The sequence below is a fragment of the Hyla sarda genome, chromosome 8, assembly GCF_029499605.1.
Source record: "Hyla sarda isolate aHylSar1 chromosome 8, aHylSar1.hap1, whole genome shotgun sequence".
In the NCBI taxonomy this organism is placed as follows: domain Eukaryota; kingdom Metazoa; phylum Chordata; class Amphibia; order Anura; family Hylidae; genus Hyla; species Hyla sarda.
The window spans coordinates 136,070,278-136,097,054 of NC_079196.1; the positions used below are offsets into that span (position 1 = coordinate 136,070,278).

Consider the following 26,777-nt stretch of genomic DNA (forward strand, 5'->3'; position numbering starts at 1 on the left):
CAATGATGATGTCACGTCCTGGGAGCTGTGCATGATGGGAGAATATCCCCATAGGAACTGCACAGCTCCCGGGACGTGAGTCATCAGAGAGCAGTTAGACAGAAAACAACAACTCAACTTCAGAAGCTAATAACTATGGGAAGTATTAAATTTTTTTAATAGAAGTAACATACAAATCTGTTTAACTTTCCGGAGCCAGTTGATATATAAAAGAAAAGTTTCGGCCTGGAATACCCCTTTAAGAACTTGGAAAAAGAAACCCCCACTGTTCCTCCAAACTTTAACAAAAAAGAACATACAGCATTAAAGGAGTTAAAGAACAACCCCCACATTTATATCAGACAAGCAGATAAAGGGGATCTGTTGTTGTTTTGGACAGAGCTCTGTATGAGAGACAAATCATGGAAATGTTGAAGAACGAATCAACATATAAAAAGATTTTGTCTGATCCCACAAAATACATAAGGAGCAAATTATTGTGTTTGCTCGAGGATGGTTATAGCCTGAACATTATTATGAAAAAACAACAAGAATTCCTATGTCCTGAATACCCAAAAATACCAGTGTTTCACGCACTTCCCAAGACCCACAAAAACCCATTCCCTCCCCCTTTTCGCCCCATAGTGGCAGGAATTAATTCCCTCCTAGAACCTCTAGGGAATTGGTTGGATCACATGTTACAGCCTTTGGTGACCAGATGTTTGGGTTACATCAAGGAAACAAAATCCCTGTTGATTGCCATGTCAAATATAGGATGGAAAAAGGAATTTGAGTGGGTATCTTGTGATGTTACATCTCTATATAGGGAGTAGGAGAGAGAAAGGATGATTTCTTGCTGAATTGCAATGACAATGACATGAATTTGGTTTTTACCATACTGGTTGAAAAAAGTGAAATCTATTTTCTGGATGTGACCTTGTTTGGAAATGACACTCCTGGCAGTATTGACACCAGTTTGTTTCGTAAAATGACAGCAGGAAACAGCATACTGCATGCCCGCAGTGGTCATCCCAAGCACACCACAAAAAACTTGCCCATTGGTGAATACATTAGAGCTAAAAGAGCCTCCTCTGATGAGGCATTGTATAAGTCTGCAAGTGATGGAATTGCCAAAAGACTAAGAGAAAGAGGCTATAGTAATGCCATACTTAAAAGGGCTAAATCAATAGCCGACTCTAAATCCAGGCAACAGTACCTAGATAATCTTCCCAAAACCAACTCTCGTTCCTCCACCTATGTTCCCACATTTACCACTCCTTACAGTCTAAATTTTGAACAAATCAAACCAATCATTAAGAGACACATTCCTGTCTTGTTACAGGATGACAATATGGGATCTCTACTGTCCGGAGGGGTCAGGTGTGTTGCGAAAAAAGCACAATCACTGGGTGGCATTCGGTCCCCCAGTGATTTCCCCACAGACAAACCAGTTAATACCTGGCTTCATACCACAGGGAATCACAAATGTGGGAAACCCCATTGTAACATGTGCAACCTAATGTTGTCATCCAAGAAGGTCACATCCATGGTCACAGGGAGTAGCTACACAGTTGAGAATTTCATCAACTGTGATAGCGAATATGTGGTATATTGCGCAACATGTAATATCTGTAAGTTGCAATACATAGGTTGCACAAGTCGCAAATTAAAATGTTGTGTTTATGAGCACTTGTCCACTCACTTTGGCTTCTCTTCCCGCTGTATGTCTGGACTTACCAGACACCTAGTAGAAAGTCACGAGGGAAACAGCCATATGTTACATATACAAGGTATAGATAACGTCCCTCAACCCAAACGTGGAGGAGACTGGCTGCATGCCCTCTGTACTAGGGAAGCTTTCTGGATTCTCAGGATGGAAACCAGAACTCCCCTGGGTTTAAATTACAGAAACAATCTCATGTATTTTTACTAAATTGATGGTTTATGTTTCTGGTACGTTGCATTCATCTTGTTCTACTGTGTTTTCCTGGCGTTTACCATTAAGGGTATTTTCCCGAGCATTATTGTTGCTTTGGCATTTGCATTATGGCCAGCCTTCATGACTCCATGCATATTCACATTCATACTACAGTTTAGATTTTCTATGTAATAATTTTTGTTATCTATATTTGCATGTGACCATGCGGGAATCATGTGGTATCACTTCTGCCATTTAGGCTGCACCACAGGAATTTATTCCCTACTTTTGCACATTTATATATATAATTACAAAAAAATGTTTTCTTTATTAAAATTTTATTTTTATTTTTATAATGGTGCATGTCTATACTGCGCGTTAATTTGTACGTCTTTTCAACATACCATCCTTCTGTGCATACTAGTTTATGTTTATTTTTATTTTTGCATACCAGTTCCTATGTACAATTGTTGTTTTTCTTAGTACGCTTCCAGCTAGTTCTGACAATTATGTTATTTTGATTTTCTAAACAAATTCATTGTTTGTTGTTCATTTTTTGTAAGATACATTTCTTTATGGGTTGAGATCGGACCGCTGGTTTTGTTCATTCATTCATTCCAGTTTATAATTTACATGTCGCAGGATCTACAGTGGCATTCACATTGTATTTTCTGGTATACAGCATCTTTTCCATATGCTTTGGTGTTATTATGCTACTTTGCCGTTTTTACTTTTGCAATATTTTCTCATGCGTTATGTTTTTCATTTTTTGGTTAATTGCATGTTTGAATGTATAAGGCGGCATTCACACAGGGTTATTTGATATGCGGTACTTTTCCGTTAGTACCTTGCATTATACATAATTATATATTTTTTTTTTATGGTGTATTATTTTTTTCTTACTTCATTTTATTTATTTCCCTTATTTGGATTTCTTATCATAACTGTTTTGGTTGGCAACATATTGTGTATAATTAGTTTGTTCTTTTCACAAACAGTTAAACAGAGGGATTAAGCCACATGTCTCTCGAGACATGGGAGCTTTCATCAATGTAATTATACTTCACCTGTTGTTGGATTCTTTGGCTAAAGCCCGTCATTTCCTCTCTGGAAGGCTGGGAGGTGATTCGTTCATGGAGACTGCAGGATATTTTACAGCAGCTATTTATATTTCCGTGTGATATGATGCCAGTGCCATGATTAAGAGCACTTCAACGGCGATCCATTCTTTTATATGCTACTATTGAACGTTAAGTTTTAATGTTTTTTTTTCCCTGGGAGCTGTATCCTACCCTTTGTTTTCTCCATTACCACGAGGAGAGGCAGCTCCTTCATCCGTGCTTCCGGCATATATGCTACGGTGTCCAGATATGAACTTTAATTTGGTGAGATGATCTTTTTCCTTCTTTTTTCTTCAGTAAAACCCACTACTAACGGTTAGATAAAATATAACAATAATTTATTATATTCACAATATTAAAGCAGTTGAAATTATTGACACAAAACAATATAATTATATATAAGTATGCAATATTCAGATTTGGCCACAAGATGACTCTATACTTATACCAAGTACCTTATCAACTAAACAACACTAGAGGGCAGCAGAGTCACCCTGAATACGGAAGGAAATATATTTAACGTCAATTAATTAAACCCAAGGAGATAATAGCAATATTATGCACACAACTATTTGCTCTGCACAGATTATAACCAATTTTTAGATATCTGGTAATATAGTATCCCCAAATTACCTGGCTTAATATTAACTCCCCAGAATATGGATTCTAGGGCAGAGATTTTCCTCTCAGTCTATTTAGTAACAATAGTCGGTAAAATGCATTTTTACCGAATAGTACTATATATATGACTTAATTACTCTAACAGTACACCTCCGCAATAAAGCAGGGCACGACTAAATTTCAAGCCAGTTAATTAATTAATATTTCGGATAATGAAATCTATACATTACCATATATCTATGTTTTCAGCCTCCAAGGTAAAGGGTTGCTAGGAAGTTTTTCTTTATGGGGAGCCCTGTGTCTTGTGATGAGATTTTCTGATAGGTTCCCTCAGAGATCAATCTCCCCCTCACTTGGACACAGCTTTTTAACTTATTCCTTATCTGAGTTATCTACCTATAACAAATATGATGTAATTCGGTGGGTGTGCCTATGTAGAGTGGTACCTAGTTATTCCTAGGTTAACCACAGATGGCAGTCTATGATAAGAAATAAATTCTACAACGAGCTATAATAACTACAATTGGGATATATATATCATTTGACTATATTATTTATACAATGGTTATACCTATTCACAGATTCATTTCCCAGTCATCTTAAATAGATGACTGGCAATTTTCTAAAATGATGTATGAAAATATAAAAGTTGTATCCACATGTGTGTTTAATCTACATGGACAATATCTTATTGGATGCTATTATAAGAAATTATATGAAATATAAGGTACTATCTTTCATTTGTATATAGACAACACTGCTAATCATCTTAATATTACATTGATTACAGCCTAAGACCTTTAATTTAACTTCTTGCTGACTTCAGACATTTTACTGGTATTTTGGAAAGAAACTATGCAAATGCTGACAAACTTGTTTTTCCATCCAGAGACCATAGACTAAGTATTGTTTCAACTCAAACATGCACTTTAAATAACATGTTAAAATACACACAGATGAGCTTGTTAAACAATAGTGGCTTATTTGTAAACTCTTATATTGGATTAGCAGATATGTAGACTAGGATTTTCCCAATGTTCTCACTCCCCTGGTAAAACCAGCTTTATTATCTGTCTACCTTGAAACAAAGAGCAACAAGATGAAGTCAGCACTAGACAGAAACCAGGAAAATTCTGGCCTTAGAGCCATGATTTAGGTATTTCATAAGCAAGATAAAATTATATCTTGATTTATATTTATATTTGTGGACATGCCCGACAGCATGTCTAGCAGCAAAATCTGTTGCAGGGCAAGTAGCATAGATTTCATGGTGGTATCTGTTAGAGAAGCGCCCGCGACAGATATGGAGCCCATGGCCGTCAGCACAGTGTCATCAACATCTCTAATTGTGTGCCCATCTGTATCCTGCAGCGAGGGAGATGTTCATGCGTGCATGTGCTGTGGGCTTTTTGCAGAGGCAGGAGCAGGTGACAGGCCAGCTTAGATGGACGGAGTGGCATCTTCATCCCCATGGGGAAGGTCCTCTATGCTGTGTGCAGATATCGAGTGAACGCTGGCAGAGTCCTCTTCGTCTCGCCTTTGGGATAGCGGGCTAAGCAGAACTGGGTCTGAGGTGGATCTGCGCAGTGAAACCGCCCGCAGGAAGTGGGGACCCGTCACTGAGGTAGGCTGGGAGGATGCAGGAACTGTGCTGTCTGTGGAGCCGGCACCATGTTGATTTTTTGGGGCTCTCAGAGTAAAGCAGAATTTGGCAAGTGAAGTGTTCCTTGTCGGGTGACTCATTTACGGCATACTGCCATTGTCAGCAGGTGATCCCCGAGCAGAGGGGCCAAAAAGATAGTGGTGAGTGCTGATATTAGTCTCTAGTTCGGGCTACAGGAACGGAGCTCCTCAGCTATGCGCGTCAATTTACCCCGGCAGCCAGACCACGCCCTTCAACTGCAACACATTTGTACATAAGAAAGTTGCGCTAAAATTTGAAAATAGTGGGTTAACGGCACAAAAAAAAGCCTATTCACATCCCTTTAAAAAAAAATTGGCTAACAGGGTGCTAAATCGGGTGCAAATGTGGCGCAGCTAAAGCAAAAAAAAAAAAAAAAGTGGTGCTAAATTCTTTGGATATCCCCCCCCCCCCCCATTGTTTTTTGTTATGATAAGTACAATAGTCTTGCATGTTTATTTGTATGTTAATAAATCACACTAACCCCTTAAGGACGAGCGCCGTAAATGTATGGTGCTGCTAAGAAGTACTTAGCGCATAGCGCCGTACATTTACGGCGCAGCTTTCCTGGAACACCGCGTCTCCGGACACGGTGATCGGAACAGGATGACTGCTGATATCTATCAGCAGCCATCCCGGCATATCGCCCAGGGGAGCCATCCCGGCATATCGCCCAGCAGGAGTGAGGTGGCACGGATGTCGCCTCACGTTCACGTGATTGATCGGTCAGAACGACCGACCAATCACGACCCTGCTGGGCGGCGATCGGAGCGGAGATCTGCACCAGCGGAGGTGAGGCCTGTTTACCTCCTACTGCAACTCCCACCATGCCCTTTGGTAGTCTGTGCATGCTGGGGGTTGTAGTTATGCAACAGCTGGAGGCACATTTTTTCTATGACAAAGTGTGCCTCCAGCTGTTGCAAAAATACAACTCCCAGCATGTATGGTCTGTCAGTGCATGCTGGGAGTTGTAGTTTTGCAACAGCTGGAGGTTTGCCCCCCCCCCCTTGTGATCGTACAGATTTAACTTACACGGGTGGGTTTAAAGCAAGTTTTCTACTGCAAGTTTTAGATGCAGCAAATTTCTCGTCGCAGCTCAAACTCCCAGCTCAAACACACTGTAGACCCAACCATGTGAATGTATCCTAAAAACACTACACTACAACTACACAAAATAAAAACTAAAACACTACATATACACATACCCCTACACAGCCCCCCCCCCCCCCCAAAATAAAAAAAAAATGTTTTGTACGGCACTATTTCCAAAACAGAGCCTCCAGCTGTTGAAAAACAACAACTCCTAGTATTGCCAGACAGCCACTGACTGTCCAGGCATGCAGGAGTTTTGCAACAGCTGGAGACACCCTGTTTGGGAAACACTGCCGTGGAGTATTTTTGTGGCAGATTGAAATCCCCAACTCAGGCCTCAAATGCGCATGGCGCTCTCTCGCGTTGGAGCCCTGTCGTATTTCAAGGAAACAGTTTAGGGACACATATGGGGTATCTCCGTATATCTGATACTCCGTATCTCCGTATTTTTCTCCTTTTACACCTTATGAAAAGGTAAAGTTGGGGTCTACATCAGCAAGTTAGTGTAAAAAAAAAAATGCACTACAATGCTCAGGAGAGAAGGAGCGCCATTGGGATTTTGGAGAGAGAATGTGTCCGAAATTGAAGGCCATGTATGTTAACAAAGCCCCCATAGTGCCAGAAAAGTGAACCCCCACATGTGACCCCATTTTGGAAACTACACCCCTCAGGTAATGTAATTAGGGGTAAAGTGAGCATTTACACCCCACAGGTGTCTGACCGATTTTTGGAACAGTGGTCCGTGAAAATGAAAAATTTTATTTTTCATTTGCATAGCCCACTGTTCCAAAGATCTGTCAAACGCCAGTGGGGTGTAAATGTTCACTGCACCCCTTATTAAATTTTGTGAGGGGTGTAGTTTCCAAAATGGAGTCACATTTGAGGGGGGGTCCATTTTTCTGGCACTATGGGGGCTTTGCAAACACACATGGATCCCGACTTCTATTCCAAACAAATTCTCTCACCAAATGCTCAATGGCGCTCCTTCTCTTCTGAGCATTGTAGTTCGCCCGCAGAGCACTTTACATCCACATATGGGGTATTTCCATACTTTTGGGAGGCTTTTTCTCCAATTATCCCTTGTGAAAATGAAAAATTTGGAGTAACATCAGCATCTTAGTGAAAAAAATCTAATTTTCCTGTCCAACTTTAGCGGAAATTTGTCAAACACCTGTGGGGTGTTAAGGCTCACTGTACCCCTTGTTACGTACCTTGAGGGGTGTAGTTTCCAAAATAGTATGCCATGTGTTTTTTTTTTTTTGCTGCTCTGGCACCATAGGGGCTTCCCAAATGCGACATGCCCCCCCAAAAAAAAACATTTCAGCAACATTTGCTTTCTAAAAGCCAAAGGTGACTTCTTCTTTTCTGAACACCAGCAGTGCAGTTGACGTCCGCACATGGGGTATTTCCATACTCAGAAGAGAGGGGGTTACATATTTTGGGTGGCATCTTCTCCTATAACCCCTTGCAAAAATGAAAAAAAGGGGGAAAAAATGTAATTTACACTTCCAACTTTAACGAAAAGTCATCAAACACCTGTGGGGTGTGAAGGCTCAATGGACCCTTTGGTGCATTCCTTGAGGGGTGTAATTTCCAAAATAGTATGGTATGCCATGTTGTTGTTTTCTTTTTTGCTGTTCAGGCACCATAGGGGCTTCCTAAATGTGACATGCCCCCCAAAAACCATTTCAGAAAAACTTACTCTCCAAAATCCCATTGTCGCTCCTTCCCTTCTGAGCCTTGTAGTGCACCCACAGAGCACTTGATATCCACCTATGAAGTATTGCCATACTCGAGAGAAATTGGGTTACAAATTTTGGGGGGCTTTTTCTCCTTTTACCCCTTGTCAAATTTCAAAAACTGGGTCTACAAGAACATGAGAGTGTAAAAAATGAAGAATTGTCTCCTTCATTTTGCAGCTATTCCTATGAAACATCTAAAGGGTTAACACACTTTCTGAATGTCAATTTGAATAATTTGGGGGGGGTGCAGTTTTTATAATGGGGTCATTTATGAAGTATTTCTAATATGAAGACCCCTCAAATCCACTTCAAAACTGAACTGGTCCCTTGAAAAATTCCGATTTTGAAAATTTTGTGAAAAATTGGAAAATTGCTGCTGAACTTTGAAGCCCTCTGATGTCTTCCAAAAGTAAAAACATGTCAAGTTTATGATGCAAATATAAAGTATATATATTATATATGTGAATCAGTATATAATTTATTTGGAATATCCATTTTCTTTACAAGCAGAGAGTTTCAAAGTTAGAAAAATGCTAAATTTTCTAAATTTTCATGACATTTTTGGATTTTTCACCAAGAAAGGATGCAAGTAACGACGAAAATTTACCACTGTGTTAAAGTAGAATATGTCACAAAAAAACAGACACAGAATCCGAATAATTGGTAAAAGCATCCCAGAGTTTTTAATGCATAAAGAATTGCAAAAAAGGTCTGCGTCCTTAAGGTGAAAAAGGGCTCAGTCCTTAAGGGGTTAAAGTTTTTGACTATGGTACTTATAGCCTAGCTTTACATTTAGAATATGCATGCATTGTAAGTGGTAGTAACATTCATCTAATATTTTTATTTTTTTATTTTTTAAGGTTCCGCAAATTCAATATTTTAGGTACACACACAAAAGTAATGAACATGGAGGAATCAACAAATGGATGTTTAGCAGCAGAATTTAGACATTTGGTAAGTTATCCTGGAATTTTACAAATACTGTTTTGAATTTTTTTTATTATTAAAAGTGTACCCCTGGAAAAAATAATATATTCACTTTTGCTCCTGAATTATACATTAAAGGGATACTTCCGTGGAAAACTGTATTTATTTTTTTTTTAAATCAACTGGTGCCAGAAAGTTAAACATTTGTAAATTACTTTTATTAAAAAATCTTAATCCTTCCAGTGCTTATTAGCTGCTAAATACTACAGAGGAAATGGTTTTCTTTTTGGAACACAGAACACAGGACGCACATTTAAGTCATATACATACCCGCGAGCATCGGAGCGATGCTCAGGTCATGCGATAGCAGCATGTTGATAGCAGCCAGGGACCTGCCGGTAATGGTGGACATCCGCGATTGTGCGGATGTCCGCCATTAACCCCTCAGATGCCGTGATCAATACATGTCACGGCATCTGCACAAGTGCGGCACTTAATGTGGACGATCGGATCGCCGCAGCGCTGCCGCGGCGATCCGATCATCTGTAATGGCGGATGGAGGTCCCCTTACCTGTCTCTGTCCGTCTCCTGGCGTCTACTGCTCTGGTCTTTGATCAAGCAGACCAGAGCAGAAGATAGCTGATAACACTGATCAGTGCTATGTCGTATGCATAGCACTGAACAATATTAGCAATCAAATGATTGCTATAAATAGTCCCCTATGGGGATTATTCAAGTGTAATAATAAAAGTAAAAAAAAGTAAAAAATAAAAGTAAAAAAAATGTGAAAAATCCCCTACCCCACAAAAAATGTAAATTGTCCATTTTTCACCATTTTACTCCCAAAAAATTTAAAAACGATTAAAAAAAAATAAACATATTTGGTATCACCACATGCTTAAATATCCGAACTATTAAAATCTACTGGTAATGTTAATTATCCCATACGGTTAACGGCGTCAACGCGGAAAAAAAAAAAGACCAAAATTGCTGCTTTTTTATAAAATTTTATTCCTAAAACAATTGATAAAAAAAGGTATTAAAAGTTTTATATATGCAAATGTGGTATAAAAAAAAGTACAGATCACGGCACGAAAAACTAGCCATCATACCGCCTCTTATACGGAAAAATTTTAAAGTTATAGGTCAGCAAAATAGAGGTGTTTTAAATGCACTAATTTGGTTAAGAAGTTTAAGTTTTTTTTAAAGCGGTATAATAATAGAAAAGTAAGTAATCATGGGAATCATTTTAATCGTATGGACCCACAGAATAAAGAAAACTTGTCTATTTTACCATAAAGTGTACAGCATGAAAACGAAACCTTCCAAAATTTGCAAAATTGTGGTTTTCTTATCAATTTCCCCCCACAATTAGTATTTTTTTGGTTGCACCATACATTTCATGGTAAAATGAGTGATGTCATTACAAAGGACAACTGGTTGTCTTAAGGACCAAGGACGTACGCGTACATCATGGGGAATTTCGGTCCCTGCCGCGCGCCGGGCGGGGACCGGACCACGATGACTGCTGATATTGAACAGCAGGCACCCCGCGCAAATGCCCAGGGGTGTCATTAGACCCCCCCCATGTCGGCGATCGGCGCAAATCGCAGGTGAATTAACACTTGCGATTTGTGCCGATTCCGGGTCATACGGGTCTATGTTGACCCGGTGACCTGGAATATAAGGGGGATCGTGGTTGTCTAAGACACCCACGATCCCCCTGAAGGCATATGAGTGAGATGGCAGTGGTTCCACCCCTCCTATCCCTGCTATTGGTCATCAAGAAGCGACGACTAATAGCAGATCGGGCGGGGGGGGGGGGGGGGGTTAACTTTCGGTTTCCCCATTCTGCCCACCCACAATAGGTGAGGCAGACCAGGGAAACCAAAGGTGAGTTGCCTAGCAACATCTGGAGGGCTACAGTCTGAGCCCACTATACAGTGGTCTCTAAACTGTAGCCCTCCAGATGTTGCAAAACTACAACTCCCAGCATGCCCAGACAGCTGTTTGGGCATGTTGGGATTCGTAGTTTTGTAACAGCTGGAGGGCTACAGTTTGGAGATCACTTTGCAGTGATCTCTACTCTGGATCTTGCAAAACTACAACTCCTAGCATGCCCATACAGCTGTTTGCTGTCTGGGCATGCTGGGATTTGTAGTTTTGTGACATCCGGAGGGCCACAGTGTGGAGATCACTGTGCAGTGGTCTTTAAACTATAACCCTCCATATGTTGCAAAACTGCAAATCCCAGCATGCCCAAACAGCAAACAGCTGTCTTGGCATGCTGGGAGTTGTAGTTGCGTACCTCCAGCTGTTGCATAACTACATCTCCCAGCATGCCCTTCAGCGATCAGTACATGCTGGGAGTTGTACTTTTGCAACAGCTGGAGGCACACTGGTTGGAAAATACTGAGTTAGGTAACAGAACCTAACTGAAGGTTTTCCAACCAGTGTGCCTCCAGCTGTTTCAAAAGTACAACGTCCAGCATGCACGGTCTGTCAGTACATGCTGGGAGTTTTCGTTTTGAAACAGCTGGAGGTTTGCCCTCCCATGTGAACGTACAGGGTACATTCACACGGGTGGGTTTACAGTAAGTTTCCTGCTTCAAGTTTGGGCTGCGGCAAATTTTTCGCCGCAGCGCAAACTCCTAGCGGGATACTCACCGTAACCCGCCAGTGTGAATGTACCCTAAAAACACTACACTACACTAACACATAATAAAGGGTAAAACACTACACATACACCCCTTACACTGCCCCCCCCCCCCCAATAAAAATGTATTGTACGGTAGTGTTTCCAAAAAGGAGCCTCCAGCTGTTGCAGAACAACAACTCCCAGAATTTCCGGACAGCCACAGACTGTCCAGGCATGCTGGGAGTTTAGCAACAGCTGGAGGCACCCTGTTTGGGAATCACTGGCATAGAATATCACTATGTCCACCCCTATGCAATCCCCAATCTAGTCCTCAAATGCGCATGGCGCTCTCTCACTTCAGAGCCCTGTCGTATTTCAAGGAAACTGTTTAGGGCCTTATATGGGGTACTTCCGTACTCGGGAGCAATTGCACTAGAAATTTTGGGGGGCTTTTTCTCCTTTTACCCCTTATGAAAAGGAAAAGTTGGGGTCTACACCAGCCTGTTAGTGTAAAAAAAATTTAAATGTTTGCACTAACATGCTGATGTTGCCCGATACCTTTTTATTTTCACAAGCGGTAAAAGCAAAAAAAGACCCCCAAAATTTGTAACGCAATTTCTCCTGAGTACGGAAATACCCCATATGTGGGCGTAAAATGCTCTGCGGATGCACAACAAGGCTCAGGAGTAAGAGCAAACTATGTACATTTGAGGCCTAAATAGGTGATTTGCACAGGGGTGGCTGATTTTACAGCGGTTCTGACATAAACACAAAAAAAAAATATCCACATGTGACCCCATTTTGGAAACTACACCCCTCACGGAACTTAACAAGGGGTATAGTGAGCCTTAACACCCCACAGGTGTTTGAAGAATTTTCATTAAAGTTGGATGGGAAAATGAAAAAAAAAAATTATAATTTCACTAAAATGCTGGTGTTACCCTAAATTTTCCATTTTCTCAAGGGAAAATAGTAAAAAAGCCCCCCAAAATTTGTAACCCCATTTCTTCTGAGTAAGGAAATACCCCATATGTAGATGTAAAGTGCTCTGCGGGTGCACTACAATGCTCAGAAGAGAGGGCACACCATTGGGATTTTGGAGAGAGAATGTGTCTGAAATTTAAGGCCATGTGTTTACAAAGCCCCCATAGTGCCAGAGCAATGGACCCCCCCCCACATGTGACCCCATTTTTGAAACTACACCCCTCATGTAATGTAATAAGGGGTTCAGTGAGCATTTACACCCCACAGGTGTCTGACAGATTTTTGGAACAGTCGTCCGTGAAAATGAAAAATGTAATTTTTCATTTGCACAGCCCACTATTCCAAAGATCTGTCAATAGGGGTGTAAATACTCCCTGCACCCCTTATTAAATTCTGTGAGGGGTGTAGTTTCCAAAATGGGGTCACATATGGTGGGGTCCACTGTTCTGGCACCACGGGGGGCTTTGTAAATGCACATGGCCCCTGACTTCCATTCCAAACAAATTCACTCTCCAAAAGCTCAATGGTACTCCTTCTCTTCTGAGCATTGTAGCGCGCCAGCAGAGCACTTGATGTCCACACATGGGGTATTTCCACACTCTGAAGAAATGGGGTTACAAATTTTGGGTGTCATTTTCTCCTGTTACCCCTTGTAAAAATGTAACTTTTTGGGGAAAAGCAGCCTTTTAGTGAAAAAAATTATTAATTTACACATCCAATTTAACAAAAAGTTGTCAAACATCTGTGGGGTTGTTAAGGCTCACTGTACCCCTTGTTATGTTCCTTGAGAGGTGTAGTTATCAAAATAGTATGCCATGTGAGTTTTTTTTTTTTTTTTTTTTTTTGCTGTCCTGGCATCATAGTGGCTTCCTAAATGGGACATGCCCCCCAAAAACCATTTCAGCAAAATTTGCTTTTCAAAAGCCAAATGTGACTCCTTCTCTTCTGAGCATTGTAGTGCGCCTGCAGTGCACATGACATCTACAGATGGGGTATTTCCATACTCAGAAGAGATGGAGTTACAAATTTTGGTGGGCATTTTCTACTATTACCCCTTGTAAAAGTGTAAAATTTTGGGGAAAAGCAGCATTTTAGTGAAAAAAAATAAAATTCATTTACACGTCCAGCTTTAACGAAAAGTCGTCAAACACTTGTGCGGTGCTGAGGCTCACTGTACCCCTTGTTATGTTCCTTGAGGGGTGTAGTTTCCAAAATAGTATGCCATGTGTTGTTTTTTTTTTTGTTTTTTTTGCTGTCCTGGACACATTTTCATTTCAGAAAAACTCACTCTCCAAAATCCCAGTGTCGCTCCTTCCCTTCTGAGCCCTCTACTGCGCCCGCCGAACACTTTACATACACATATGAGGTATTTCCTTACTCAAGAGAAATTGGGTTACAACTTTTAGGAAGATTTCTTTCCTTTTACCCCTTGTAAAAATTATATGTAATGTGGACCAGCTGTGGCTGTGGCTGTTAGCCATTTTTTGGTTTCTTTTGGCATAATTATTTCCTCCTGTAAATAGTTGCCCCCTCCCCCCTGTAGATTACAGACCCCCTGAAAATAGATGTCCCCCTGTAGGTTGCAGAATCCCTGTAGGTAGCAGACCCCATGTAGGTAGATGCCCCACCTATAGGTTGCAGAACCCCTGTAGATAGATGCCTCCCCTGTAGATAAGGACAGGAGACTAAAAGGAAAACCACACTGGCACCTAGTGCATTATCTCCGTGTATCAATCAAATTAGAATACATGGTTATTATTGTGCTCACCTTGAGCACAAAGGATATGCGTGTATCACCCCAATAGATGGTGTAGCAGAAGAGTAGAGTTATCCGGGAGGTGCTTCGAAGCCGTAGGGAGGTGGAAGCCGGCATAGGACTATCCACAATGAATGCAGGAGAATAGGTAGAAAATCCCTCTATAGGCGCTGCTTCTCCCAATGGATACACTCAAGTCAATATTCGGATAAAAGATGATGTTTATTTCAACCAATAACGCGTTTCGGATATTAAATCCTTGCTCAGATTGAAATAACTTAAACAAAGGACAAACAATTATATATACATAATAAAAGAGCAAAAAAAAAATATGAAAAATGAAGAGATGTCCAGCGCAGGTTCCAAGCAATACGAAATAATTTATTCAGCAGTAACACGACATGATGACAGGTAGGTGACGCGTTTCAGCCACAATCTGCGGCCTTAGTCATACGTATGACTAAGGCCGCAGATTGTGGCTGAAACGCGTCACCTACCTGTCATCATGTCGTGTTACTGCTGAATAAATTATTTTGTATTGCTTGGAACCTGCGCTGGACATCTCTTCATTTTTCATAATTATACGAGTTGTGGTTCAGTCTCGTCCGAGACGCAGAAAGGGCGTACGAGTGAGCTGTGCCTAACACTTTGGACTTTGTTGCAAAAAAAAATATGGCTGATAGGGTCATAGTGGGAGGAGTGAAAAGTTCAAGTGGATCACATGACTAGAACAGGGTGTAGTGGGCCGACCAATACGTAGAAATAAATTATATGTAAAAAAAAAAAAATAATTTGACTAATGTTAATGTTTTAGTGTTAAAAGAATAAAGATGGGATGGAATATGGTGTGAAAGTACAAAAAACATCTCTTTAGAGGAGATGATTTGGTTCATTTGCAAATTGAAGTCTGACAGCAGAGATGAAGAGCAGGCTTGTATCGCATGGCATAGATAGGTCTTTGAACGGTGAGCAATGCTCCGTTGACACATGGTTTGAAGAAGAGGCTTGCGCCGTAAACAGGAATCACATCAGACAACTCCGTATGGATATCGGGATGAATGGAGAGATGAATGGGAGTCGGAACACACGTGATCTGTGAGGTAAGCATTCTCCAATATTTGCACGACTCTGCTTTCCGGGATGCAGAAAACAATTCGGTCGGAGATAGAAAAAATAAAAGGTTAGAGTATGTTAGATACCGTATATTAAAATATATGTGAAAGGTCTGAGTATCATAAGTTTGGGCAAAAATTATGAGTATCGAAGTCCTGATGTGTTAGGCTCGGAAGAGATAGCATATATCAAATAAGATATCGTATATTGAATGAGTGATATATTAACGGAACAGAATATGTGTAATTATATGCGGAAAATAGCAGGCACGACCAGAAAAAGAGTGGGTAGGAATATTTACGGGATGATTAATAGTGAACTAAACAAAAAAATATAAAATGTAAACAAATATGGCCAATTGGGATGAGTCATATGAACGGAAATAGATGTTTATACTTACAATACCGAGGACACTGGTACTGTGTGAGGAAAAGGGCCTGAATAGATCATGGAATGATATGAGAATAGTCATATTAATGTAATACTAAAAAATATATATAAATGAATGTGATCTGTAAAAGTGTGAGCTGTATATAGAAAGTGGGAATGCACTTTTAATACTAAATAAATAAACAAACACTAATTCAATTCTCAATGTTGATAAATATTCTCAATGTTAATAAATACTATGAATGGATAATGTACTGTTAGATATAGTCCTCAAGCTTTCCTACCACTGCCTCTCCTGATGTCTGGCTAGGATGTTTATGTAGCATAGGATGTGCCTGTGCACTGCACGTCCTGCGGCACTACCTCCTGGCAGCCATTGCTCTCCTGGCAGCCATTGCAGCCCCAGCGGACCCCTGTCGTCCATCAGTAAGTAAATTAAAAACGGGACATGAAGGGGCCTTTTAGGGACGATGGGACATGACCCCAAATACAGGAATGTCCCGCAGGATCTGGGACAGTTGGGAGGTATAGCCCCCCAGGTGTTGCAAAACTACAGCCTCCAAAGGCTGATCAGGGCATGATGGAAGTCATAGTTTAGCAACAGTTGGAGGCCCCCTATTTTGGAACACACTGCCATAAGGGATCTGTTCACATTATACATTTTTTCATGCCTTTTTAAAACAAAAACATGCTAAAAACACATAAGGTGAACAGACACTGTGGCCCTCATTTACTAAAGGAGAACTGACGGTTTTTCTTGGTTATTGCGCCCAAAATTTGGTCGCATCCCGTGTGCGACCAAATTTGCGCCCCAAATTTAGGTGCACAACCTACATTTTCAAAAACACTCGGGAAGTTTAATTTAACTTACAAAATGGGCGTGGTTTACTCAAAAATGGGCGTTAACCCGACAAAATGGAAAAATCACTCCAAAGTGTGATTTCTCAACTCTGAAAAACCGACAGCCCAGGGGTCGAGTGAAAATGGAAAAATTGAGTGTTTTTGAGGAAGGGACAGCTGACCATTGTGGTTAAATTACTTGTTTTATACTTTAAAAGCATTTTTAACCCCTCAATGCTTTATGATTAAATTATGTAATAGATTTTTTTTTATTTAGATATATATATATATATTTATATATATATATATATATATATATATTTTTTTTTAATATATATATTTTTAAAAAAACTTTTGGGTTGTTAACCCATTAACAATCATGAATGTAAAGTTACATCCTTGTGCAGAGTAACTTTACTTTATTTATTTGGTTTGCTTTTTATTTTTCCAGTGCAGTGCAACACTTTTTATTCCCGTGCAACAGAATTTAATATCGTGCGACACAAAAAAACCTGAAACATGCGACAGATTAGTAAATCACAAGGAAAAAAAAGACGAGTACACTGAAAAAAAAACCTAACTGACACTCCAGTCTTTGTAAATCAGGGCCTGTATGTACTGTCTGGCAAGAGTTAAAGAGCAGTAGTTGCCCTTTGCTGCAATGCAAATTTTTTACCTAAAAGTCACCACACCGCCATTTTGTGGCATACTCAGCCTGCCCTGGAGGATTTTTTTCAATTTTGTCGCACAATGATTTTTTTTTTCCGTTTCACCGTAGATTTTTGGGCAAAATGACTGACGTCATTACAAAGTAGAATTGGTGGCGCAAAAAATAAGCAATCATATGGATTTTTAGGTGCAAAATTGAAAGAGTTATGATTTTTTAAAGGCAAGGAGCAAAAAACGAAAATGCAAAAAACGTAAAAAAAACCCCGGTCCTTAAGGGGTTAAAAGAAATACAGAAGCTAGAAATATAAATGTTCATGATCAGTATGAGGTACTGAGTAACATATACCGTAACTTTTTTTTTTATCTGGGATATGATAGGTACGCTTTAAGACAAAACCCCCATCTTTCACTTAAGGGGGTAGGTTAGGGTTAATTTAACTCCTTGGGGATGGAGGGCGTATGCATACGCCCTAGCGTCCCGTCACTTAAGGACGGAGGGCGTATCCATACGCCCTCCGTATTTCCGATCACCGCAGCTCGCCGGGAGGTGATTGGACCGGGATGATTGCTGATATCTATCAGCAGGCATCCCGTGGCAATGCCTAGGGGGATTCACAAGAGGTAAAGGGAGAAAAAGACCCCAATATTTGTAACACTATTTCTTCTGAGTACGGAAATACCCCATATGTGGATGTAAAATGCTCTGCGGGCGAACTACAATGCTCAGAAGAGAAGGAGCGCCATTGGGCTTTTGGAGAGAGAATTAGGCTGGAATTGAAGAGGCCATGTGTGTTTACAAAGTCCCCATGGTGCCAGAACAGTGGACCCCCCCCCCACATGTGATCCCATTTTGGAAACGACACCCCTCACGTAATGTTACAAGGGGTTCAGTGAGCATCTCAAATTCCCATTCGGGCTTTCGCCTTCGTGGGACTAAATTCCCAAAACTCAGGAACCCTAACAAAATAAAATGTACTGTAACTTTTATTTCCTCATTAAAATCCTAAATTGGTGAGAAATCAAAAATTAGTGAATTAAAACCACACACATTGGGTCAGATAGGGGTTATTTTAAATCATTCCCCTTTCTAATCTCCAGTTAGTTGGATATATATTTTCATCCCTGGGGGGGAACCTGCTTCTACCTAATGTGGGGAACCTGCTTCTACCTAATGTGGGGAACCTGCTACTACTACCTAATGTGGGGAACCTGCTGCCTACCTAATGGGGGGAACCTGCTTCTACCTAATGTGGGGAACCTGCTTCTACCTAATGTGGGGAGCCTGCTACTACCTAATGTGGAGAACCTGCTACTACTACCTAATGTGGGGAACCTGCTTCTACCTAATGTGGGGAGCCTGCTACTACCTAATGTGGGGAACCTGCTACTACCTAATGTGGGGAACCTGCTTCTGCCTAATGTGGGGAGCCTGCTACTACCTAATGTGTAGAACCTGCTACTACTACCTAATGTGGGGAACCTGCTTCTACCTAATGTGGGTAGCCTGCTACTACCTAATGTGGGGAACCTGCTACTACCTAATGTGGGGAACCTGCTACTACCTAATGTGGAGAACCTGCTACTACTACCTAATGTGGGGAACCTGCTACTACTACCTAATGGGGGGAACATGCTGCCTACCTAATGTGGGGAACCCCCAGAAGTTGCACCCCCATCATCTGTCAGCTCAGGCTATTACCACACGGGGGTAGGAGGAATGGTTGATGGTGGATGATTGGGTTGCTACTGCTGGTGGGGGGTGTTGCTGGTGGATGATGAGGGGTGCATGATGGAGGCATTATATGTTAGGGGCGCATGATGGTGGCATTATAAGTAAGGGGCGCATGATGGGGGCATTATATGTAAGGGATGCATGCGGCCCAGCCTAACCCAGCTGCTACCTCCAGATAATTAAAGTTTGAGACCCCTGGCTTAGAAGAACCCATGGTGCAGATTTTTTAGTTTTCTGTTATTTTGAAAGTGTAAATGATGAAAATAAAATCTAACTTTTGTTGACATATTATAAGAATGTCTATGTCACGATTTGGCTGGCAGGAGGTGGATCCTCTGTGCCAGAGAGGGATTGGCGTGGACCGTGCTGGTGGACCGGTTCTAAGTTGCTACTGGTATTCACCAGAGCCCGCCGCAAAGCGGGATGGTCTTGCAGCGGCGGTAGCAACCAGGTCGTATCCACCAGCAACGGCTCAACCTCTCTGACTGCTGAAGATAGGCGCGGTACAAGGGAGTAGACAAGAGCAAGGTCGGACGTAGCAGAAGGTAGGGGCAGGCAGCAAGGATCGTAGTCAGGGGCAACGGCAGGAGGTCTGGAACACAGGCTAGGAACACACAAGGAAACGCTTTCACTGGCACAATGGCAACAAGATCCGGCGAGGGAGTGCAGGGGAAGTGAGGTATAAATAGGGAGTGCACAGGTGAACACACTAATTAAGCCAACTGCGCCAATCAGTGGCGCAGTGGCCCTTTAAATCGCAGAGACCCGGCGCGCGCGCGCCCTAAGGAGCGGGGCCGCGCGCGCCGGGACAAGACCGACGGAGAGCGAGTCAGGTACGGGAGCCGGGGTGCGCATCGCGAGCGGGCGCCTCCCGCATCGCGAATCGCATCCCGGCTGGGAGAGGTATCGCAGCGCACCCGGTCAGCAGGTCTGACCGGGGCGCTGCAATTGCGAGGATGTTGCGAGCGCTCCGGGGAGGAGCGGGGACCCGGAGCGCTCGGCGTAACAGTCTAATCTGTAATTTGATGCCTTTTGGAGATTTTTCCATCTTTCCTTGGCTTCTTTATGCACATTAATACAAATTTTTACCTGGGGTGCCCAAACTTTTGGTCCCCACTGTACATAAACAACTTCACCCGAAAACATTCACTGGTCATACTCCATGTATTCCTAATTAATTTAATCTACATCACACATATACAACATACTTTATATCACAAGAACCATTCTATGAACGTCATCACATGACTACATACACCCAGCTTTCCCAGAGACCTAGTACATCATCTGCATTCCATTCATTCATCTCCCTCATTGATCCAGGGGACCCCTACGGTGTCCCCCCCCCGACACCTTCAGTACATTCCTGAACAAAGTATTAACACTGTTTTACAGTTTCAACAAACTTCTTGGACTATTCTACATTCCTGTACCATAATATCACGTGCATGAACACTTTCAGCTTTGCTAATTCAACTCCATGGGTCTGCGTCTCCTGCAGCATCATCCTCCTAAACAGCAGCAATCACCTTTACATTTCCCTTTGTCTTTCAGCTGATAACTGTATACAAATACTGTATATAACACTGCTGGATATGAATACCTCTATCCATTAACCATCAGTATATTCCAACTTTCAACTACTTTAACCTCTTCAGGACGCGGGCGTATGCATACGCCCTGCATCCCGAGTCCTTAAGGACGTGGGGCGTATGCATACGCCCGTGGGAAATCCGGTCCCCGCCGCTTGCCGGTTGGGGACCGGACTGGGATGCCTGCTGAAATCATTCAGCAGACATCCCGGCACATCGCCCAGGGGGGCCCTGAGACCCCCCATGTCGGCGATCGCAGAAAATCGCATGTCAATTCAGACATGCGATTTTCTGCTATTCCGGGATGATCGGGTCTCTGGTGACCCGATCACCCGGAAAATAGGGATAATCAGAGCTGTCAGTGACAGCCCCGATCATCCTGAGGGCTGGGAGTGAGGTCGCAGTGCTGCGATCTCCTCCTATCCAGTGGCGTGCCAAGGGGGGGGGGGGGGGCGGCCCACCCCGGGTGCCACTCTCAAGGGGGGTGCCAGGGGCGGACTGACCCGCCGCCGCTGCTGAGGTCCCCAGCAGACAGCGCTACATTCTCCTGTATGCGCGATACACGCACATACAGGAGAAGGCGTCCCCTCTGTGTGAGCCGCATCTGCAGCAACACAGAGGAGACGTGACCTCCGCCCCCACGCAGCACAGAGTACAGGCACCGATGACGTCACTCATCGGCGCCTGTACTGTGGAGAGGAGAAGACGCGGCCCCTGCTGCTGAGGAGATCGCTGCGTGGGATATCAGGTGAGCATCCTTTTTTTATTTTATTTTTTTAACCCTGCCTATACCTATATAGGGAAGGGGGGGGGGGTGCTCTGCATATACTTATAGGGAAGGGGGAGAGGGGGGGGGCTCTGCATATACTGTACCTATAGGGAAGGGGGGGAAGAGGGGGGGTGCTCTGCATATACTTATAGGGAAGGGGGGAGAGGGGGGGTGCTCTGCATATACTGTACCTATAGGGGAGAGGGGGCTCTGCATCTACTGTACCTATAGGAAAGGGGGGAGAGGGGGGTGCTCTGCATATACTGTACCTATAGGGAAGGGGGGAGAGGGGTGTGCTCTGCATATACTGTACCTACAGGGAAGGGGGGAGAGAGGGGGGGCTCTGCATATACTGTACCTATAGGGAAGGGGGGAGAGGGAGGTGCTCTGCATATACCTATAAGGAAGGGGGGAGAGGGGGGGTGCTCTGCATATACCTATGGGGAAGGGAGTGAGAGGGGGGGGTGCTCTGCATATACCTATAGGGAAGGAGGGAGAGGGGGGTGCTCTGCAAATACCTATAGGGAAGGGAGGGAGAGGGGGGGTGCTCTGCATATACCTATAGGGAAGGGAGGGAGAGGGGGGTGCTCTGCATATACCTATGGGAAAGGGAGGGAGAGGGGGATGTAGCTCTACATATACCTATGGGGAAGGGGGGGTGTAGCTCTGCATATATCTATGGGGAAGAGGGGGGGATGTAGCTCTGCACATACCTATGGGGAAGAGAGGGGGGTGTAGCTCTGCACATACCTATGGGAAAGAGGGGGGTGTAGCATAGCTCTGCACATACCTATGGGAAAGAGGGGGGGAATGTAACTCTGCATATACCTATGGGAAGGAGGGGGTTACCTGGCTACCTACCTACCTGCCCTTTTACTGTGCAGGACACCAAGGAGGGCATTATTACAGTTTGTGGGCCTATAGATGGAAAGATTGTGTGGGCACTAAATATATGCAGAGTCTGACATGTTTTTCCTGCAGATGTTAAGAGATCCACATGGTGGTCTTATCTGGACAGAGAAGAAAAGGAAAGAGGACGCCGCTGATCAGAAAAGACGGAATTGTGAGTCCCAAAATTTAACTGTAATCACTTATATGGTGTACACATCCTGTGTACAGCTGATATCTACCGCCATATGGTCCTGTATATAATCACTTATATTGTATACAGATCCTTTATAGTATAGTGGTCTGTGTATAGGGGTTTTATTCAGTACAGTATGGCGGTATTATCCAATTATTGTGTGGTGGTATATAGTTACTCCTTGTATACCAGTATTATTGGTCATGGAAATTTACCTACGTTAAAGTGTTTCTTACATATATAAATTTTTATTTATTGTGTGTGGGATTTGGGTGGAATAGGAGCATGGCAGAAGATTGACGAGCTGCAGAGCCTATCAGGGGCCCTTGCCTTTTTTTTGGTCCGGGGGCCCCGAGTGTTGTCAGTCCGCCCCTGGGGGGAGGGGAGGAAGGGGGTGTAATTAAGGGGGGGTGCCAAACAAAGGGTCCGCCCGGGTGCCAAATGCTCTTGGTACGCCCCTGCTCCTATCCCCTGCCATTGGTCAGAACTGATTCTGACCAATGGCAGAGCAGGACAGTGGGTTGGCAACCCCCCGTTCTGCCCACCCCTGGATGTCGAGGGGAACATGGTGAGAAGATGGAGGCCGGTACCTGGAGGAGAAGATGCCTGGGAACCGCTGATCGTTGCTGGAGACTGCAAAGATCCTGGCTCAGGTAGGGAAACGACAGGGAGGGGGGGATAAAAGTGAAAGTAAAGTGATCTATACTGTGGCAACCACTAGGAAGGCCAAACTGCAACTTCCAGCATGCTGTCTGGGCATGCTGGGAGTTGTAGTTTTGCAACATCTGGAGGGTCACAGTTTGGAGATTACTATTACAGTGGTGCCCAAATGGTAGTCCTCCAGATGTTGCCAAACTACAACTCTCAGCATGCCTAGACTGCCCAGGCATGCTGGGAGTTGTAGTTCTGTAACATCTGTCCCTTCAGATTTAGCAATTTTCATGACATTTTTGAAAATTGCTGCTTTACTTTGAAACCCTCAAATTTTTTCAAAAAGCCAAAATATGTCCATTTTATGATGCCGACATAAAGTGGACACATTATATTTGTGAATAAAAATAAAATGTATTGGGAATATTTATTTTCCTTACAAGTAGAGAGCTTCAAAGTTAGAAAAATGCTAAAATTTCATGAAATTGTGGTATTTTTCACCAAAAAAGGATGCAAGTAACGCCGAAAATTTGCCACCAAAATAAAGTAGAATATGTCACGAAAAAACAATCTCAGAATCAGAATATTCGGTAAAAGCGTTTTTGAGTTATTAATTCGTAAAGCGACGGTGGTCAGAATTGCGAAACAGGGCTCAGTCCTTAAGGTGAAAAAGGGCTGCGTCCTTAAGGGGTTCATTTTCACATGCTTTTCCCTTCATAAATCACCTGCTTTCCACCAAAATGTTGAGTCTTTATTTCTGACAACAATCCTATCAAGCTATTTACAACAATCTGCTCCCACCACTTGCACACACCGCACCAAAAACACCAATTTCCTCAACACAATGCACACAGCCATTTGTCCACTCAAACTACCTTATCCCAAAACCACAAAGGAACATTCTTTAGGAGACACTGAGACAATCAATCCTACTCAGCAACTTAATTTACAACACTGACACACTTATAACATGACATGACATATACAAACAATGTACAATATACTTCCTAGGACAGGTCACAGAGGTATCTTATTACCAGGAAAATCCCTGTGCTTATTCATGTATCCTGGCGACTTGCCATATTCACTAATACCTTCTCTCACAGATCCCAGGAGGAAGGATTATTAGTTTTCCCTGGAATGCAACCTCTCAGAGAGTCTGTCCATGCACATGCACACACATGCACAGTTTCAAGGGAGGGTCACAGGAATGTCTTATAGGCCGAGGGGCTCCCGTCTATACTTGTATACGCGCACGTTCAATACCGCTTCCAGGGAGACTCTTTGAACCTCTGGCGTCAAGCACCTAATCCACTAATACCTTGGCTGACAGAACAGAAGTATATGTAGCAACAGTTATTAGTGCCCTTGGCTTATTCAATTCCCCAGAGGCCCAACCCACCATGCATTCCCGGGAACACATACACACACCCACACGTCAACACATATTCCCCGGCAACAGATAAACACTTTTTGTGACTGGTCCAGTAAGTAGACCTCGAGCAAGAACTATATCTGTCTTTTTGTGGCCTGTGAGGCAATCGGCTAAGTCATAAGGCAACCAAACGGGGGAGACCGCGTACTGCATTTTTCTAACTTTGAAGCTCTCTACTTGTAAGGAAAATGGATATTCCCAATAAATTAAATTTTTATTCACAAATACAATACGTCCACTTTATGTTGGCATCATATAGGGGTCAGAAGAGGACAATTTTAAACGCATACATTTTCCTGCATGTAGTTATGATTTTTTTCCGTAGTAAAATATATAAGTAGGGTATCATTTTAATTGTATGGACCTACAGAATAAAGATAAGGTGTCATTTTTTATGAAAAATGTACTGTGTAGAAACAGAAGCCCCCAAAATTTACATTTCTTCCAGTTTGCCGCACAATGATTTTTTTATGTCCTTAACCTGTTCAGGACCCCGGGCATACCGGTACGTCCTGACACCCTGGGTCTTAAGGACGTACATGTACGTCCGTAGGAATTTTGGTCCCCGCCGCACGCACGCAAATGCCAAGGGGGGTTATCAGACCCCCCCATGTTGGCGATCGGCGCAAATCGCAAGTGAATTCACACTTGCGATTTGCGCCTATTCCGGGTCATACTGGTCTATGGTGACCCGGTGACCCAGAATATAAGGGGGATCGCGGTTGTCCAAGATACCTACGATCCCCCTGAAGGGATAGGAGTGAGGTGGCAGGGGTTCCACCCCTCCTATCCCTGCTATTGGGTGTCAAAAGTGACAACCAATAGCAGATCGGGGGGGCGGGGGGTTAACTTTCGCTTTCCCCGTCCTGCCCACCCACAATAGGTGGAGCAGGATGGGGAAACCGCAGGGGACCGGGCGCCGAAGTCCACTTACCCATCGTGGAGGCTGCTTGACGCGATCGGCTGCGGCGATCGGCACGGGCGGCATGTCATACGGCTGGCTCCCTGGATCCTACGGAAGCCGGTGAGTTGCCTAACAACATTTGGAGGGCTACAGTTTGAGACCACTATACAGTGGTCTCTACACTGTAGCTCTGCAGATATTGCAAAACTACAACTCCCAGCATGCCCAGACAGCTGTTTGGGCATGCTGGGATTTGCAGTTTTGCAACAGCTGGACGTCTACAGTTTAGAGACCACTGCACAGTGATCTCTATATTGATCTTGCAAAACTACAACTCCTAGCATGCCCACACAGCTGTTTGCTGTAAGGGCATGATGGGATTTATAGTTTGCAACATCTGGTGGTCCTGTAGTCCTCCAGATGTTGCAAAACTGCAAATCCCAGCATGCCCAAGCAGCTGTCTCGGCATGCTGGGAGTTGTAGTTGCGTACCTCCAGCTGTTGCATAACTACATCTCCCAGCATCAGTACATGCTGGGAGTTGTAGTTTTGCAATAGCTTTAGGCACACTGGTTGGAAAATGCTGAGTTAGGTAACAAAACCTAATTGAAGGTTTTCCAAACAGTGTGCCTCCAGCTGTTGCAAAACTACAACTTCCAGCATGCACGGTCTGTCATTACATGCTGTGAGTTGTAGTTTTGAAACAGCTGGAGGTTTGTCCCCCCCATGTGAACGTACAGGGTACATTCACACGGGCAGGTTTACAGTAAGTTACCTGCTTCAAGTATGAGCTGCGGCAAATTTTTCGCTGCGGCGCAAATTTTTTGAGGGAGGCTCACTGTAAACCTCTGCCAGTGTGAACGTACCCTAAAAACACTACACTACTCTAACACATAATAAAGGCTAAAACACTACATATACACCCCCTTACACTGCCCCCCCCCCCCCCCCAATAAAAATGAAAAACTTATTGTACGGCAATGTTTCCAAAACGGAGCCTCCAGCTGTTTCAAAACAACAACTCCCAGCATTTTCGGACAGCCACTGACTGTCCAGGCATGCTGGGAGTTTAGCAACAGCTGGAGGCACCCTGTTTGGGAATCACTGGTGTAGAATACCCCTATGTCCACCTCTATGCAA

General features: G+C 43.2%; 1 protein-coding gene across 5 annotated transcripts in view; it reads left to right on the plus strand.

Moving 5' to 3' along the window:
• Nucleotides 1-26,777, plus strand: part of STAT1 (signal transducer and activator of transcription 1) — a 1,320,138-nt gene that overhangs the window by 727,523 nt on the left and 565,838 nt on the right. For all 5 annotated transcript variants that reach the window (XM_056535944.1, XM_056535945.1, XM_056535942.1 and 2 more), the window contains one exon: nucleotides 9,015-9,108. In XM_056535944.1, coding sequence (XP_056391919.1) covers nucleotides 9,015-9,108 — 94 coding nt within the window. The remainder of the gene's footprint in view (nucleotides 1-9,014; nucleotides 9,109-26,777) is intronic.